Source organism: Eubalaena glacialis, chromosome 14 (assembly GCF_028564815.1).
Source record: "Eubalaena glacialis isolate mEubGla1 chromosome 14, mEubGla1.1.hap2.+ XY, whole genome shotgun sequence".
Classification (NCBI taxonomy): domain Eukaryota; kingdom Metazoa; phylum Chordata; class Mammalia; order Artiodactyla; family Balaenidae; genus Eubalaena; species Eubalaena glacialis.
Window position 1 is genome coordinate 89,574,609 of NC_083729.1, and position 17,154 is coordinate 89,591,762.

The 17,154-nt window shown below is 40.9% G+C and overlaps 1 protein-coding gene across 1 annotated transcript; it reads left to right on the forward strand.

Moving 5' to 3' along the window:
* Positions 1 to 4,353: 4,353 nt before the first annotated feature.
* On the forward strand, positions 4,354 to 10,301 carry IL1RL1 (interleukin 1 receptor like 1). The gene is made up of 7 exons (XM_061211276.1): positions 4,354 to 4,414; positions 4,940 to 5,150; positions 6,485 to 6,659; positions 6,756 to 6,918; positions 8,275 to 8,346; positions 9,904 to 10,045; positions 10,139 to 10,301. The coding sequence occupies exons 1-7, from the start codon at positions 4,354 to 4,356 to the stop codon at positions 10,299 to 10,301; spliced, it is 987 nt and encodes a 328-aa protein (XP_061067259.1).
* The last annotated feature ends 6,853 nt before the right edge of the window (positions 10,302 to 17,154 follow it).

A 17,154-nucleotide genomic window follows, 5' to 3' on the forward strand; every position in this document is an offset into this window, starting at 1 on the left:
ATACCAGTTGCTTCTAGTTTTTGAAGGGGAGAATTGGCTGAGGCCAAAAGAAGCATGGAGGGAAGGAGATAAATGCTGAGTGCCCCAAGAGTTTGGAGTGTGGCAAAGAAGCAGCAAAGAGATAAAAGTGTAACCAAAGGAGACACAGTGGGTAGACCGGGCCCAGAGCCTTTTCTGGAGATGCAGGGCAGACCACCTAACACTACACAGGATCTGCCCCCATCTATCACAGGCTTTATGCACATTTTCATCAGGAAAGACAGAAGGAAAGTGGTGTCTAAAATGCTCTCTAATGAAATGAGGGGGGAAAAAATCCCTTTGCTTATCGTCAGAATTATTGAGTGAGAACCTGACCCACTTAAATACACGAAAGTTTAATAGGACAAATATTTCCTGGTTTTCACATGTTTACGGTAAGACCAGGCTACTGATGGCCAAGCTCTGCAGTATGTTAAGACATCATATCTCCATTTAGCTATGACACCGGCCAAAACAAATGAATAAGCCTCACAGGATATCTTCTAAGTTATGAAATACTTGGGTGCAAGCAGCTAGATGTTCCTCTGGCAAATAAAGGTTTTGTTTGTAAGTGGAAATGTCAGAGAATTAGATTATATGTGAGGACATGCAAGATTTCAAAACTGTAACCCCAAAACCAGAAAAAAATTTACAGCCAAATTAGGTTAGATTAATTGTGAAAGTGAAGAGTAATTCTGAGGAGTCTTAAAAAGACGATATCTGCCAATGAAACCAGCAGGCACTGGAAGATTTCTGCTTAACTTGTCAGAATTCATGGCTGCTCAAGATCTTGGATTTAGTTAGTTATTAGAAGCCCTTGTCTTGCTAAGTTATTATAAACTTATACTTTTACGCTGGATGGTGTCATAGTGGTTAGAAGCCAGAATTGTCTGGTTCTTTACAGAAAAGAGGCTTACAGGAAATTAGAGCTGCTTATTTTGTTTACTCTCCCAGTCACAATCATAAGAAGGAAAGCTTTACCACTCTAATCTCTCTCTCTCTTTTTAGTTGATATTAGAAAAAAAAGCCTTGTCTTTGAGGTTCAGCAAGTCTGGTTTCAAACCCAGCCACAACTGGGTGAGCTTGGTCAAATTATTTAACCAGTCTCATCCTTGGGTTTTTATTTTAATCTGTAAACTTTGAATGATGCTGATGGTAAGTACCATGCAGTATTTTACTTTGAATGAAAGGACTTCATTGTTGAATAATGGACTGAATTAAAACAATAGCTTTTATTTATCATAATAGCTAGACTTTATTAAATGCTTCTGCAAGATGTCATGATTATGATATTAAAACTAACTGAAACCTTATTTAAAACTAAGAAATCAAGGTAACTATGGCCTCATCTAAATGAATAAATGTCTAAATTTAATTTAAAAATTTTAAGATGTTTTAGGGTACAAAATATAAGTTCGTATTCAAGTGTAAGAATGTTCAAGTTGGTATCATTTTATTTAGAAAGAGAAAAACAAATACCGTATATTAACGCATATATGTGGAATCTAGAAAAATGGTACAGATGATCTTATTTGCAAAGCAGAAATAGAGACACAGACATAGAGAACAAACATATGGATACCAAAGGGGAAAGGGCGGGGTGGGATGAATTGGGAGATGGGGATTGACATATATACACTATTAATACTATGTATTAAATAGATAACTAATGAGAACCTACTGCATAGCACAGGGAACTCTACTCAATGCTCTGTGGTGACCTAAATGGGAAGGAAATCCAAAACAGAGGGAGTATATGTATACGTGTAGCTGGTTCACTTTGCTGTATAGTAGAAATTAACAGAACATTGTAAAGCAACTGTACTCCAAAAAAATTAATTAAAAAAGTGTTATCTAGAGCTTACAGTGCCCTGGGCACTGTTCCATTCTTGCCTGCTCCTGACTCTGTGGTCTCAGTGCCAAAACTCATGATCTTGACAAGTGAGTCAAGAATAGCAATGAACAGATCTAATTCCTTGAAGTGACGCCAAACATGGTGGTGAATCTCCCAGCAGTGACAAGACTTTGCATCTCTTCCTCTGAGAGCACATGACTGGTGTCCCTGCAGATAGAGATGCCTGTTCAAGAACATTGCCAGCCACAGGGGAGTGGGGGGAGTGGGATGGTATGGTCAACTGGTTCCAAAATCCTACTAGAACTATTCTTTGGCTGCTCCCCCCTCTTAACCTTCTTCACCTGGTGGCAGGATGATTTAGTGGTTAGAAATCTAGCCTTTGGAGCCAACCTGCTTGGGTTCAAGTTCTGGTTCCTCCTCTTAGCGTAACATGACTTGTGTGGTTTGCTTACCCTCTCCGTGTCTCAGTGTCCTTGTCTGTAAAATGGCCATAATAATGGTAGCGCCTGCTTCATTCGGTGGTTATGGGAATAAAGGAGTTAATACATGGAAGTCATTTAGAACTGTTTCTGGCATAGAGTGAGTTCCAGAGAAGGCTTAGCTTTTGTTGTTATATTATTGTACGGGTCTGGAATTAGTCCCTGAATCCTTCTGGGATGTGGTGAGTTTTAAAAGTAAGTCGAATTTACCCATGATTGAGTCATACCAGTTATTCAGAGCTAAAAGCAAATCTTGCGGTTAGCATTTGTTTTACACGGAGCCCAGGAGTTGAGGGTTATGATTTTCCTTGTCATTCCCCTTAAGGCAGCCTTCGTACTCAAAACTTCCCTCTATTTCTCTGAAGTCCTTAGAAAAACTTCTTTTTCCCATCCAAGAGCCCTGTAGGGACTTAAATCTGAGGATCTGGAATCTGTTTTTGGATGAGACTGTGTCAATTCTGGACCCTAAACAGGACATTTGCAAAATCCCATAAAGTCCTGTTTACTTCTCATTGCTTGCCCCCATTTTGCTTTTGAAACTCTCTGCACCAAAGCTGCTGTAACTGGCCGCGCCTTCCTAACTAGTGTCTGCCAAATGAAGTGTCAAGGAGTATCTGGAAGAGCAGTCTCAAGGCCCCAAGATTTCCAGATCATTTGGAGCTCAGTGTAATAATATCAGTGCGATAAACAACAAGCACTAGCTAGAGTAACTGATGCTAAAACAGGGAGATGATTTGATTACTTTTTCTAAAGGATTATTCAATGTTGTCCTTACATTTAAATATTTATGTACCAAGGTCAGAGTTCTTGGTACATGATGCACCAGCACTTTTGAACAAGTCATGAATTTTGGCTAGAAATCAAATTTCAGGGTGGGTGGAGTGGTGAGTTGAAGGACGTCTTTGAGTATCTCCCCTTTAAAATAAAAGAGAGAGTACATGTGAGTAGTCTGCAAGGAAGGAGCTACAAGAGCTGGAAACTATTCACAGCTCGGTCATTCACTTGAAATTCATTCCTCCTGCCCTTCAGTTTGGGTAAGCATCAATTACTTATCTAAAATTTGTAGTAAAAACTTTTCCAGACATGTAATAAGGAAAGTATCAACAGTTCATGTTTAGAGGAAATGTGCTTTCTTAAAATATATTAAGGGTTGTTGTATTCATTCTATACTTGTCAGTTTCTGTATTGGTTCCATCCCTCACCTGACTTTTTAAGAAAAAAATGATATAGTTAAGTTATCCTTTTGCTGAAAGAAAAAGTATGTCATTATTTTTCACAGACCTTCAACTCTTCTTAGAAAGCTTTTGGTGAGTCTTGGGGATAAGCAGGGTCAGGGACACATTTCTGAGGGTTTGGTATAGTGTCTAGGGCAACTATTTGATGACTGTTTTACCCATCTCTTTCCTATATTCCTTAGTTGCTTTGGGATGACTGTTTGCCTGTGTGCTTGAGGGCAGGCTGGAGTCATGTGTGTGTACACACAGCTGCCAGCCTGTGTGGATATCTGGGTTTCATATCTGCATTTATAATATTGTATTTTCTAAGGTCTGTTGAATTTTATAATTTTCTTTTTTTTCAAAAATAGAAACCCATTTTCTTTCCTCTTAATTTAGCTTCAGTACATTCTCACGAGACAGTGATATAGCATGGCTGTCATAAGCCCTGCGTGGTCCAAAAGTGCAGTAGGAATAAATGTAATGATGCATGTCTGAAGTCTGCTCCTATACATATTTATACATATTAAAGATCTGTTCATGAATAATTTTCCTGGGAGGTATTGAGCAAGTAAAAGTCATGGCTGTAAATATTTTGCTTGTGATTTTGTATGACTTATTTTTTGGTATCTTTTTGTCAGAGATACTGACAACTCTTTCCAACTATAAATCTTAGGGAATACCATCAACCACCTAGAGGGGAGCTTCACCATCGTATGTCACAGATTTGACTTGAATCATCTTGAGAATCGGTTACCAACACTTGCTCTAGATTGAGAAACTGAGAATGAGACTTTGGGTCTTGGTAATTCTAACAATTCTCATACCTTCCACATCAGCTACATTTAGTAAGTATTGCTTTTGAACTGACATTTAAAATTTTTTTAATTAAGTAATTCCAAGAACATTTGCCTAGTTTTAAATTGCTTGCTTCCAATTGCTCTAGCTGAATGGTAACCTAGAAAATTCATTTATGTTCTACAGTCATTCTTCATCACCAATCTATCAGGACAAATTCTTCATAACAAATATAGCATAATTTTAATTTTACATATTCAAATATGTCAAAATTTAATACAGTGCCTGCACGTAGAAGGTACTGACAGCATTTGTTGACTGACAACATGCTTTGTGTAGATGACATGGCTGCTTTCCTTTGGAGCAATGTGAAGGATCTAGCTCCAAATTAAATCACTAATCTGTGTATCCATTAGAATATTTCCTAAAAGATCTTAGATCATTTACTTATTCTTTCTCAAAGTGTGACCAGTTTCTAAATTTAGTCCTAGAAGGGGATATTTAGAATATAGAAATTGTAATCCTTTTTATATGATCACTTCAGGATGATATTTATATATATTTTTTATTTGCAGGCAAATCATCTTGGGGCCTGGAAAATGAGGCTTTAATTGTGAGATGTCCCAGACAAGAAAAATCTCGATACCCTGTGGTCTGGTATTACTCAAAAACCAACAAACGTATTACCACCCAGAGAAGAAGTCGTGTAGTTGCCTCAGGGGAACGTCTTAAGTTTCTCCCAGCCAAAGTCAACGATTCCGGATTTTATACTTGCATTATCAGAAGGTATTATCCAGTCCTCCTCCTTTGTCTTTAAGAGTTGATAGTCTGAGCTGCCTCACTTCCCTTCTCTTTCAGGTCTCTTTGCAGACCTCTCTGCAGCAGTTGAATTTATAAAGTGATTGGAATAAAAGAGCCCCCGAGGAACACCATCAGGTTGGGCTTTAGGTGACGGTGAACTCTCTGGATGTATAATGACAGGGCTTAATTTGTAGCCCAATTAGAAAAAGACCTAGCTTTTCTAGTGACCAGGAAAACTGAGAGCAATCGCTCACGTTGGGCTCCAAATCAGAACAAATCAACAGCCTAGATGTGGGGCATCAGGAGGCTTACGATGGGTGTAAAAGGGGGGTCATCTGTGCCTCCCACGTGAGGGGCAAGCCCAAGAAGTTTACCTGAGACTGGGGGCCCACAAGTCCCTTACTCTACACGTAAATTGCCAGCTCTTATGATTTTGTGCCTGTTTGGTACGTACAAGATGTCAGATGAGCTAAGTCAAAAGGCAAGATGGGTACAGTTAGGTGCCTAGGTTCTGAGGTCAGACAGCATTAGTTTCAAAGTCACGGTGTGTCACTAGTTAGCTGTTCATTGCTGGTAAGTTACTTCTCCATCTTTGTTTCCTCATCTGTAAAATACACGTGATAGTAGAACCCACTTCAGAGTGTAGTTGTGAGAATAGAATGAATGATACACAGTAAACTCTTAAAAAATACTAATTATCTTTATTATATCAGGTCTCGGTGTTACAGCACATACAGTGTACACAGAAATGGTGAGGGAGTCTTTTTTTTTTTTTTTTAAATGGAAAGAGTTTTTTTTTTTTTAACTTTGGGTTTATTTATTTATTTATTTATTTATGGCTGTGTTGGGTCTTCGTTTCTGCGCGACGGCTTTCTCTAGTTGCGGCAAGTGGGGGCCACTCTTCATCGCGGTGCGCGGGCCTCTCACTACCGTGGCCTCTCTTGTTGCGGAGCACAGGCTCCAGATGCGCAGGCTCAGTAATTGTGGCTCACGGGCCTAGTTGCTCCGCGGCATGTGGGATCTTCCCAGACTAGGGCTCGAACCCGTGTCCCCTGCATTGGCAGGCAGATTCTCAACCACTGCGCCACCAGGGAAGCCCCGAGGGAGTCATTTTAAAGGCTACTGTAGGGGTTGTGTTTTACCTAAAATGTGACAAAAAGCATTTAAAACTCTAGATTTTAATGATTATTTTAAAAGAAGAACCACTATCTGTCAATTGTTTTAGGAAGAAAAGCAATATTAAGTAAAAGTTAGAGCTGGGTTAAGTTATTTCATAATGCTAAGTGACTTTTTAAAAATTGTTTGATTTATTTTAATAGTCCTACCTCCAATAAGACTGGATATGTGAATGTCACCATTTATAAAAAACAACCAGGCTGTGATATTCCAGACTTTCTGATATATTCAACAACATCTGGATCAGAAAAAAATTCCAGAATATATTGTCCTACAATTGACCTCTACAATTGGACAGCACCTGTGGAGTGGTTTAAGGTAAAAGGAAACGTGCGGGAAATAGATGAAAATTACACCATCAAAATAGGTGGAAGTAAAGAATTACTGAATGTAGACTGGGACTTTTCATTTCAGAATTGTGAAGTTCTTCAAGGATCCAGGTACCGAGCACACAAGTCATTTTTGCAGATTGACAATGCAAATAGCAAGGACGCTGGTGATTATACATGCAAATTTATGCACAATGAAAATGGAGTCAATTATACTGTGACTGCAACCAGGTCATTCACAGTTATTGGTAAGCTACTGAATTTAACAAAATGCAATACTTGAAAAAAAGATAATGTGACAGAAATTGTGTCCTTCTTGTTGATTTGCCGGTACTTCATGCTCCTCCCCAAACTTCCTCCTGACTCATCTTATCTTACGTGTATTCTCAAATGTGATGCAAAGAGATTTTCTAAATGCACTATCAAGATCTAAGACATTTTGGAGGGAAATAACGCTGCTAATCCAAAGCCACATCTGTTCTCTCCTCTATGGCTTAATTTTTCAAAGATAATGTGATCTGAATGCTAACCTAACATTTTTTTGAATGGCAATACAACTATTTGGAGAGCAAGATTAACTATTTTTCTCCCAATTTGTCGTCAGAGGTTCTGTAAATAGAGGAAAATCTATTTCCTCTCTAACATAACTAGCCGGATTAGAAGTTGAGTGAGAAGCTTTATAAAGAGATACATAGATATTCTTGGCTGATTTTCAATCTTGATTTGCAATGCTTTCATCATCATCCAGGACCTTAAGTAGGTCATTTAATTCTACTTTTTTTTTTCAAAATTACTTTAAATTCTATAAAAGTCCATCAGGGGTGAGACTTCACAGTCAAGCCTGTTAAATCTACAAAGAGTTGGGTTCTCCTTAGCAGAGCTTGATCTATGGGTGTAGATGAAGCAGGACCTGTATGTCTGGCAGATTTCTCAGGGCAGAGCAGTAGTGGAGAAGAGTTTTTGTTTGTAGTTTTCCAGTGCCCCATCGCTGTAAAATAAGCATCGCTGGACCACATTTGTGTTAGTACCTCTCAGTGTTCAACATCAAAACCTGCAGGGGTCCTTAATCACACCATCCCGAAATAAATGAGAATCAAGGGGTGCAGGAATGCAGCCGTGCATTCACATTGTCTAGGCGTCAGTGCCACAGGAATTTGAACTTCCTGATAGGGTGGGCCACATTGGTGGAAAGCTGTGAGCAGAAGTGTGGACTTATGTGTTCATCACTTTCAGGAGTCGTTTGAACTCTTCCCTGTAGCGTTCGTTATGCTTATCTTATAGAATCGTGGTTTTCTGACAATTGCTACGCCGTGCAATTAATTTAATGCTTTGGTTGGCATTTGTTTTAATGATAAAAAGAGAATAGAAAATATCAGAAAACATCATAGGTAGTAAGAGAATGTATTGCTTGAATGTTTTTGTTTCGTGTGTGTGTGTGTGTGTGTGTGTGTATGCACGTATATTTGTTGCCATGGATCACAATCAGAAAAATCCAAGAAACATCACTGTGAAAAAGGACAGAAATATGAAAATATAAGCTTTATATTGATGATCACCCAATGCTTGCCTAATATTTATATTCTCTTTTTTGTCTTTGATTTCAGATAAGCGAAGCTTTTCTTTGCTTCCAGTAATTATAGCCCCTCCACAGAATGAAACAAAGGAAGTGGAAATTGGTAAGAAAACTTTAAGAGTACTGTAAATGTTTCATCTGGAAAATCTTTCCATATGACCCCTGTTCTGAATTCCCCAAGCAGGGGTCAGGCTATTACCATAGCGGATCTTGAGGTTTAAATGAGATGCATATTTGGAAACACCCACCTTGGGCCCTTGCTAATATTAGGAATATGTGGTCACAACAACGTACAGCACTTACATTTGTACTGCACTTTGCTCTATTTTATTTATTTATTTTGGTGCTTTCATGTGTGCTGCCTCATTTCCCTCTCACTTCTATCCAACTATCCAAGGAGGTAGATATCGTCCCCACTTTATGCTTGTGGCTGCTTAGGCTTAGAGAGGCTCAATGACATACCCAAGGATGTGGCGTGAATAAATGCTGACAGAAGGAGGAGAACCCAGGTTGTATGCCTCTGTCCGTCTCTGCTTTTCCTGGTTCCCTGAGAGAATGGGGTCCGAATCAAAGTTCTTAGCACGTAAAGCAAAACCACACTGACTGCCTCAGAGCTGCTCTACTGATTTGCAGGGTTTCCACGTTCCTCCCTGCTTTCGCCCATGCCCTCCTTCCCATCCCTCGACACGAAGCTCAAGTATCCCCTCCTCTGTGAAATCCCCCTGCCAGCCTCCTTACCTGCCAGGGAGCACGATGAGAGCCAGCATCTGGTCAAGTCCAGGGCCACCAGCACCAGCCCTGCTCCCTGCCCTGATGTCTCCCTCTGTATTCCCATGCCACTTGTCTATCTTTCTATTAAAACACTAGAATACCGTGTGTTCTGATCGTTTGCTTATACCATTGTCACCTCCTTGGAGACTCTAAGCTCATTCCTCTTCAGATGCTTAATTCTTGACACAGGGACTAAGAACTCAGTAAAGGACGGCTGAGTGCCCAACCCAAGGCAGGAATCAGCCCTTAAGCTTTTAGTTCTGAAAGGAGGAAGTCTCAAATTAACAGGAGTGGGAGCGGAGAGGCTCTTGTTGGACGATTAAGCAGTGGGATTGTGGCTGATTCAGGTGAAACGGTTTTACCGACAAAGGTAGCTTACAGAGAGATGAAGGGAATTCCATAGGAGAAGAAAGGAGTGGAAGACAGCCATTAAATGGGAAGGAAATCCAAGGAAGAGGGGATATACATATATACATGTGGCTGATTCACTTTGCTGTACAGCAGAAACTAACACAACATTGTAAAGCAACTATACTCCAATTAAAAAAAAAAAGGAAAAGAAATGGCAATGCGTAGTAAGGGGAAATCTTAGATTATAACGTGGCATTGGTGAAGCCTCTATAGTTTCCACTGCAGGGGAGAGGGGAGAGGGGAGAGGGGAGAGGGGGCTGAGCTTCAGCCTGAACTGAGTGGAATGAAAATGATGGGAGACGGAGGAGGTGGCAAAGCGAGGGCAGAGAAGGAGGAAGGTGCTGAAGATGAGGAAAGGAAATGGGAATCCATTCATGACACACACTAGACGTTCAATGACTTCTTTTCACATGAAATGAAATTAAATCCTCTCTGCAGCACTGAATTTTATTGGTGAATCTCCTTCCTTCTCATCTAGGAAAACCAGCAGACCTAAGGTGCTCTGCTTGCTTTGGGAAAGGCTCTCAGATCATGGCTGACATCCTGTGGCAGGTTAACAGAAGCAACGTTGAGAACTTCGGTGAAGCAAGAATACAAGTGTTGCAAGAGCAAAATCAAAGGTATTTTTCAGTCTCAGTTAAAGCATCCCCTTCCCTTCCCACACGGTTTGCAACTGCAAAATAAGCACTGAAAGTAACAGGTTGTCTTCCTAGTTCTCGCAGTGAGCTGACGTGCCTAAACGCCGTGTTAAGAATAGCGGATGTAAAAGAAGAGGATTTATCACTGAAGTACGACTGTCTGGCCATGAATTTCCGTGGCCTGATCATGCACACCGTAAGACTGAGGAGGAAAAATCCAAGTAAGGCGTGTTTCTGAGACTTTGGTCGCCTGAGTTTGCTGTTAACAACTGTAAGCTGAATCATATTCTTAGAGAACAGTGTATTGGAGTGTGGCTCCAGGGGAATCCATCAAGACAGAGTGGTCCATCTCATAAACTGGAGGCAGGTGGAGAAAAGATCTGTCTTGGGTGTAGGCAACAGGAGGACACATTGTGTGTAGAGAATTCAAGACAAAAACGAAGCCACGCCACATTCACTGTGCTTTGCATCCTCAGCACGTCCAGACAGCGTTAAACAAGTCCGTGAGGACGCGCCCCTCCTCTCGGGCGCAAAGGCATCTCCCTTCCACTCCCTGCGTATATCACTGCGCGCACAACGATGGCAGAAAAGTAGTTTTACAAACATTTCCTTCCTGACCACCTGTCAATTCCCTCACTTGTTTGCATGTCCAGATAAAGACACCCCGTTGGTTAGATGTAGCATTCAATCCGGTGGAATAAAGGGTGGGGAGAAAATTTTGATATTTTTACTTGTCACTCCATGTACCACTATGTAGAAATTATTTAATGTGTTTGTCACATAGTCATAGGGAGAGGTAAGCTCCTAGTTTATACCCCTAAGTGGGGTATAGTCCAGATTAATTTGGATAAACCCACAAAGGCACACATGATTGGGAGAGATGAGAAAACAGACCACCAATCAGATAGGGTCTTTTAGTCTCTGCCCGAGGGGATTTTTCTTGTTTGAATTCAACTTTAACCACCGATTTGCAAGTTTTTATAAAACAAGCGGAATCATGACTACTGTAGATGATTTAAAATGCTATCATGTTTCATGGGTCGTCGGGATTCTGCCAGTTATAACTGTGTCACCCCAGGACATGTAGACCCTGTTGAGATGTCATTTTAGGGTGACATTTGTGGTTCTGGTGGGCACGGAAGATCCCGTAGGAAAGAGGAAGCCACCTCCACCCCTAGCACTGCCATGGTGTCCTTATCCCCATGCTTTTCTCACGTTGTCATTATATGAACGTTCTCCGGGTACCTGTGTATGGGAATTGTTTTCATGTTACATGTACTTGGTGATTTTGTTCTTTCTAATTCATCTGTATATGCTACTTTTCACCTGTGTTTCTTCAAAGCAACACAATTATACTCTGTCTCGACAACTATATCAATTAAACAAAAATTGTTACAACTGCTCTCAATGGTCACAATGAATTCCTTTATTTCTAATCATACAATAAAAGAAATTACACATTGTCCTGAATTTTAAAAACAAAAACTAAAAAGCCTGTGTCCCCATATTATTAAATATCATTAAACATTTGATACTACTACTATTAATAACAGTAGTACACATTTATTCATTGTTCCCTAGGTACCAGGACCTGTCATTATTTCCCATATAATTTTTCATTTATTTTATCAAAAATCCACGCTGAAGAGACTATTACCATCATCTAGTTTTATAGTTGAGGAAACTGAGGCCAAGAGAGGTTGAATAATTGGCCAGGCTACAGTTACAGAGCCAGGATTCAAAGGCAAGCAGTGTTTCCTGTTTATAAGCGCTTACAGAAAGTATTCAGTGTATAGTCAACACGTACAAGGATTACTTATACATTTATAAAATAACTAACATTTAGGAAGATACTGAACTTCAACTCACCTTAATGTCTTGGATTAACTTCTTTCTTCTAGTTAGCCAGTCACACGCATAACTACTTCACAAGAAATAGGGATTCCCGGCATGCATCCAGATAGGATTTTTAGAAAGAGTGACCTGGAAAGGAATCCTGTTGAAATAATTCACTTAGGGAGTATTTATCATTTAAACTGATGACAGTGCAGACGCTGTACAGACGCTAGTGTGCCTAGCAGACACTAGGCTCACTCACAATTTTCAGTTTTGGATAGGTTCACCTTGGTCATTCCTTTTTTAATTTTTTTTTTATTTAAAAAAATTTTTGACCATGCCATGCAGCACGTGGGATCTTAGTTCCCCAACCAGAAATCTAACCCGCACCCCCTGCAATGGAAGCTCGGAGTCCTAACCTCTGGACTGCCAGGGAAGTCCCCACCTTGGTCATTCTTGATTTCATAGTGTGGATACTCAGGGAGCTGATGAACTAATGAAGGAATTTGCAAATACAGACCAGGGATTTTCTATGGCAAAACTGGGAGCCTGTGTTTTGAGATCAGATGAAAATGAAAAGGGAGCTGTCTAGCCAAATCTCATTTGAGAGTCTTTTCACATTTATCTTTAAGTGGGACTATTTGTAAGATGGGATAGCTAACGATTCTAAGGAGGGAAGTAAACTTAAAACAGCCAAAAATACTATTGATGAGCACAGTTCTTACATTCAGTTTGTATATATCTGATTCAATAAATACGGGGACCATCTTGCATGTATATATGCGTTATGAAGCAATGAGTAAGGATAAAAGTTCAGTGATGGCTAAATAATGTTCACCAGAAGGGAAATACAGGGCATATTTAGGACCTAAAACCCAGTCATTTGACTTCATCAAATACACATTAGAGACTTAGATAGCTCTTGTTTCTTCCCTGCTTTCCTATGCCACCAACCCCAGATGCAATAAGTCCCCAAGACCTGTTGATTCTTTCTCCTTAATGCCGCCAATGCCAGGTTTGTCCGTTCCTCTCTCATTATTACGTGAATCTGGCCCCTCCTCATCTCTCACCCCCCATACTGCAGAAACTTCTCATCCCATTCTACTCCAAGGACCTGTGGGTCATGGAAACAAAACTTCTACTACCATCAGATTAATCTTGCTTGAAAACCACTTTCACTGTTAACGAACCACTCAAAACTCTTCAATGGCTCTCATGACCAGAAGAGAGACAAAATGCTTTAGCTGGAGCCTCAAATCTGATCAGAGCCTAGCCCTAGACCCACGATTCCAATCATATGTTCCAGTAATTCCCCAAACTGGATCATCCCCCTTCCTCAGAAAACACACTCCCATCTCTGCCCATGGGCTCACAGCATCCTCTCTTGCCAGGAGTACTTTTTTTTTTTTTTTTGCAGCTATCTAAATCTTACTCATCCTCCAGGGACCTTATTCTACAAGAAGGCTTCACTGCCCAATCCATCATGGAGTGAGCACACCTTCCTAAAACCTCTGCTAGCTAAAACTAATGCTTTCACTTCCAATCTTAGCTAAGTTTACATGTGTCTGTCTTTCTCTTATGCTTTGAAAATCCCCTACAATGCCTAGCCTGGTGCCTTGCACAGAGTAGGGGCTCACTAAACATTAATTTACTGATTCTTAAAACAGCCATGAAAATGCCATGTAGGCATCCCTTGTATAAATCTCTCATACTCTCAGTGGAAGCCAGCATCCGTGTATTTGTTTATTTTCTCCTGTTTTAGGAATAATAATGATCATTTTTCTCCTCCCCCTATCTTTTGAATAGCGGATCAACAAAGCACCTACTACGTGCTTGCAGGATTTAGCATATTATTCTTGCTAATCAATGTCTTGGTGATAATTCTAAAAGCATTCTGGATTGAGATTATTCTGCTCTGGAGAGACATAGCTAGACCTCACAAAACTAGGAACGGTAAGTGGCAAGTTTCAAGTTCTCTTCAAAAGAAAAGGTTCTATAATGGCTGTTGGTTGTTTATCGAATAATCTCTTAATAGTTATGCTACTTAACACAGATTCCCTTTTGCTTGCTAGCATATTATCAGTAAATCGTTTTGAGTCCACTCAGAGGACATTCTCCATCCTGCCTTGTCACTCCTCGTGGTTCTGAGATTCATCTCAACAGCTCCAATTTTCTCCCCTGTAGAATTGCTGTTCTTACTAAATCCCCAGTAGCAGAATCTGCTCCAAGCCCAGAAAGGGCATTTTGGAAAATGGGAAAACTTTATGGAAGTCAAAACATTAACAAAATTGTTCCTGTTTTCCAGATGTGAACAGGTTAGAAAGGTCTATCAGAATGCAGTGTGTTTTACCAGAAACCCTGTTCCATAAAGAGTCTTACCTATCTACATATGTATACCCATGAAAGAAGACAGTGCTGCCTGCTAAATATGAACACCACTCTTGCATTTGGAGGCAGATAAAATTTAGATTTTCCATATGGGTCACTCAACTAGAGCTAATTATTTGATTTGTGGGAAATTCAGATCCCTTAAGAACTTCTACTCTTTTGCCACCATTAATTACCCTTTAGCATTTTCACTTCCCCATGGGAAAAACAAAAGCTAAAATTGAGATCTGCTCAGCACAGCAGAAAGCCCCTTAGCCATGAGTATAAATACTTATTAATAGATTATTAATCGAACTTGACAATATGGTTTGAACTAAACTGGTCAGGCTCTTGCCTGTTTTCTATCATTCAGTCTGAGACAGTAAAAAGGAGAACTTTGGGACTAAGATTGGTTTCCTGATGACATTTTGTGGCAGTAGATTGTTGTCATCGTCTCTGGATTCTAGAGTATTTGGGGGGATGAGATACATTCACCAACAGCCATAAAACTCCCTGAAGGATGTCTACTAAGAGTCAAATGAGAATTTTTGAGGACCAAGTAATAACATTGTGTTCCTTGTTCTCATCTTCAGATGGGAAGATCTATGATGCTTACGTGATCTATCCACGGAACTGCAAAAACAGTCCAGAGGGGGCCAGCTCTGTGGAGTACTTTGTTCACCAGATTCTGCCTGACGTTCTTGAAAATAAATGTGGCTACGACTTATACATTTACGGGAGAGATCTGCTCCCTGGAGAAGGTAAAACTATCAACAACCATCAGGGACAGAAATTCACATTCATCAGAAGGCTAAGTAAGTAATAGGTGGTCTTATCCCTGCCTTCATCAGGAGCTGCAATCATTATTCCAGGCCATAAGACTAGAGCTTTTAAATATTTCTCCAGAAGAAGGAGGTACTTACTCTTTGCTTCTCCTGCCCCCATCACCACCCTGATCCTGAGGTCTTCACAGTCGTGTCAGTGATATGAAGACAGGATAAGGCATCCTTGCTTGTGGATTTAGCAGGGTCCAGCCCCTACTTCACTCCCCATGTCCACCACTAGGATAACTGACATCTCTGAAGTCCCTCTAGAAGATTTGAAGGAGGGCTTGAAATCCAAGGAATTTTGTTCTACTATCCAGAGGCACTGGCTAAAATATTTGAAAGGACTCAAAGTCTTTATGATTTTCCTTATATTGGTGAAACATTTGCAAATTTATATCCTCACAAGAACAGATAGAATTGTGTCTTCTGTTTCTTAATATTCCTAGTTGATTTCATGTGATTTTGACAGTTGGGTCACAATTCCGGCATTTCAGTAGTCATTCTCCTTTCCTTCCATATTTATGTCAAGTATCTAGGAACCCTTCCTCTAGCCCTTCTCAAATTCCTCAGGGACCAGGAAGTGTGTGGAATATGAATAAGGCAGGGACATCATGAGTGTAAGTCCTCTAAAGTCAATGTTTAATAGACTGTGAGTTTAAACTGGCATTCCTACCGCAAAGAGGGATTCAAGTGTCTATGGAATTAAACGTACACACGACAGGTGAATCTGGTTTATCCTGCCATATTTGGATAATGTTAATGGCCTAGTAGCAGCTTGGGAGACATGTATAGAGTGCAATTCAGGAAAATGTAACCCACGTCTCTCCCGAGGCTCTCTTCTTCCTTCAGCTCTCCCCACTGGCTACCCCTGCAAGTCGAGAGCAATGTCATGGTGTTCAGATGCTCATTGCCTGTTACACATCTGCTTATGAGGCTGCAGGGACTCCAGTTGTTTGTGATGTCACACCAGGTGCTACATGCTCTCCATCTCTTCTTTCTTAGGTCCGCCAACCTCATTTCTAGTTACATCTCTCCCCAGCCAAACGTGAGTGCCAGCTCACTGGTGCTCAAGCTTTTGTGGCCTTTATCGTGCTGTTTTTCATTTGGAAAAGTTTCCCACCTCCCCCCTCTCTCAAGTATGTCCTCTGACCTTACCTCAACCAAAGTAAAACAAAATCCAACAAAACAACACCAAACTTCACTCTTCCCTTAGAAAAAGTTCATAACTGGCCCATGCAGTGTATTTCTTCCCATGACAATTACTCTCCATTTGCTCCTTCAAATTCATTCTGCACCCTCCTCCATCCAGTGGCCTGGTGGCTGATCCTTATGGAAGCCATCACCCCCTTGCTCTCTGCTCCATGCTGGGCTTGGTCAATGGGAGGTACTGGCAGGTGCTCGGAGGGCAGGGTGCATCCCTCTTCCCTCTGGGTGGGGTCCCCTGGGTAGCTGTGCCCCCCTCTGCTGGAGCACTGGCTCCCGTCAGCTGGCCGTCCTCAGACACGTACCTGCTTTGGGCTCCATGACCGCTCCCCTCCCTTCACACCTGGAAGGCAGTTGTGGCTCCCTGACATCACCTGCTGTGGGGCTCTGCACCATCTCTTGTTGATTTCCTTTGGCTCTGCCCACATCTTTTATAAACTGGCCTTTCATTAGACTCTCTTTAGTCAGTGCTTTTGAGACTGCCGAGCTTTTTGTTAGGATCCTGACTGACACAAGGTCTCTGTCGGGCACTATTCGACATTCATTTCCTGTTTCAGACCATGTGGACCGGCAGTCTTTAGCCTCCACTGCCTAAGAATGTCTTGAGTTGTTTTGTTCATGGTTGTGCTTCCTTAATCATGCTGTTCCCTCCTTGCCGTGAGAGCTGGGTGTTTTACATGTTCTAAGTCCACCCAGAAGTTAAGTGAAATCACCATGGAGTTGATGATCCATAAACACTGACTTGATAAGGGGATCTGATCTTCCTTAAGATTTCCCTAGTCTGGATCACATCAGCTTCTAAAACAGGGACTATTAGGGGATGAGGTGGATCCAGGACTCCCTAGAGACTTTAGTCAG

Coding starts and splice junctions, on each gene's coding strand:
- IL1RL1 (XM_061211276.1), top strand. CDS start 4,354: ATGAGACTTTGGGTCTTGGTAATTCTAACAATTCTCATACCTTCCACA. Junction 6,660..6,755: donor CACCTGTGGAGTGGTTTAAG/GTAAAAGGAAAC, acceptor TTTTCATTTCAG/AATTGTGAAGTTCTTCAAGG. Junction 6,919..8,274: donor CAGGTCATTCACAGTTATTG/GTAAGCTACTGA, acceptor CTTTGATTTCAG/ATAAGCGAAGCTTTTCTTTG.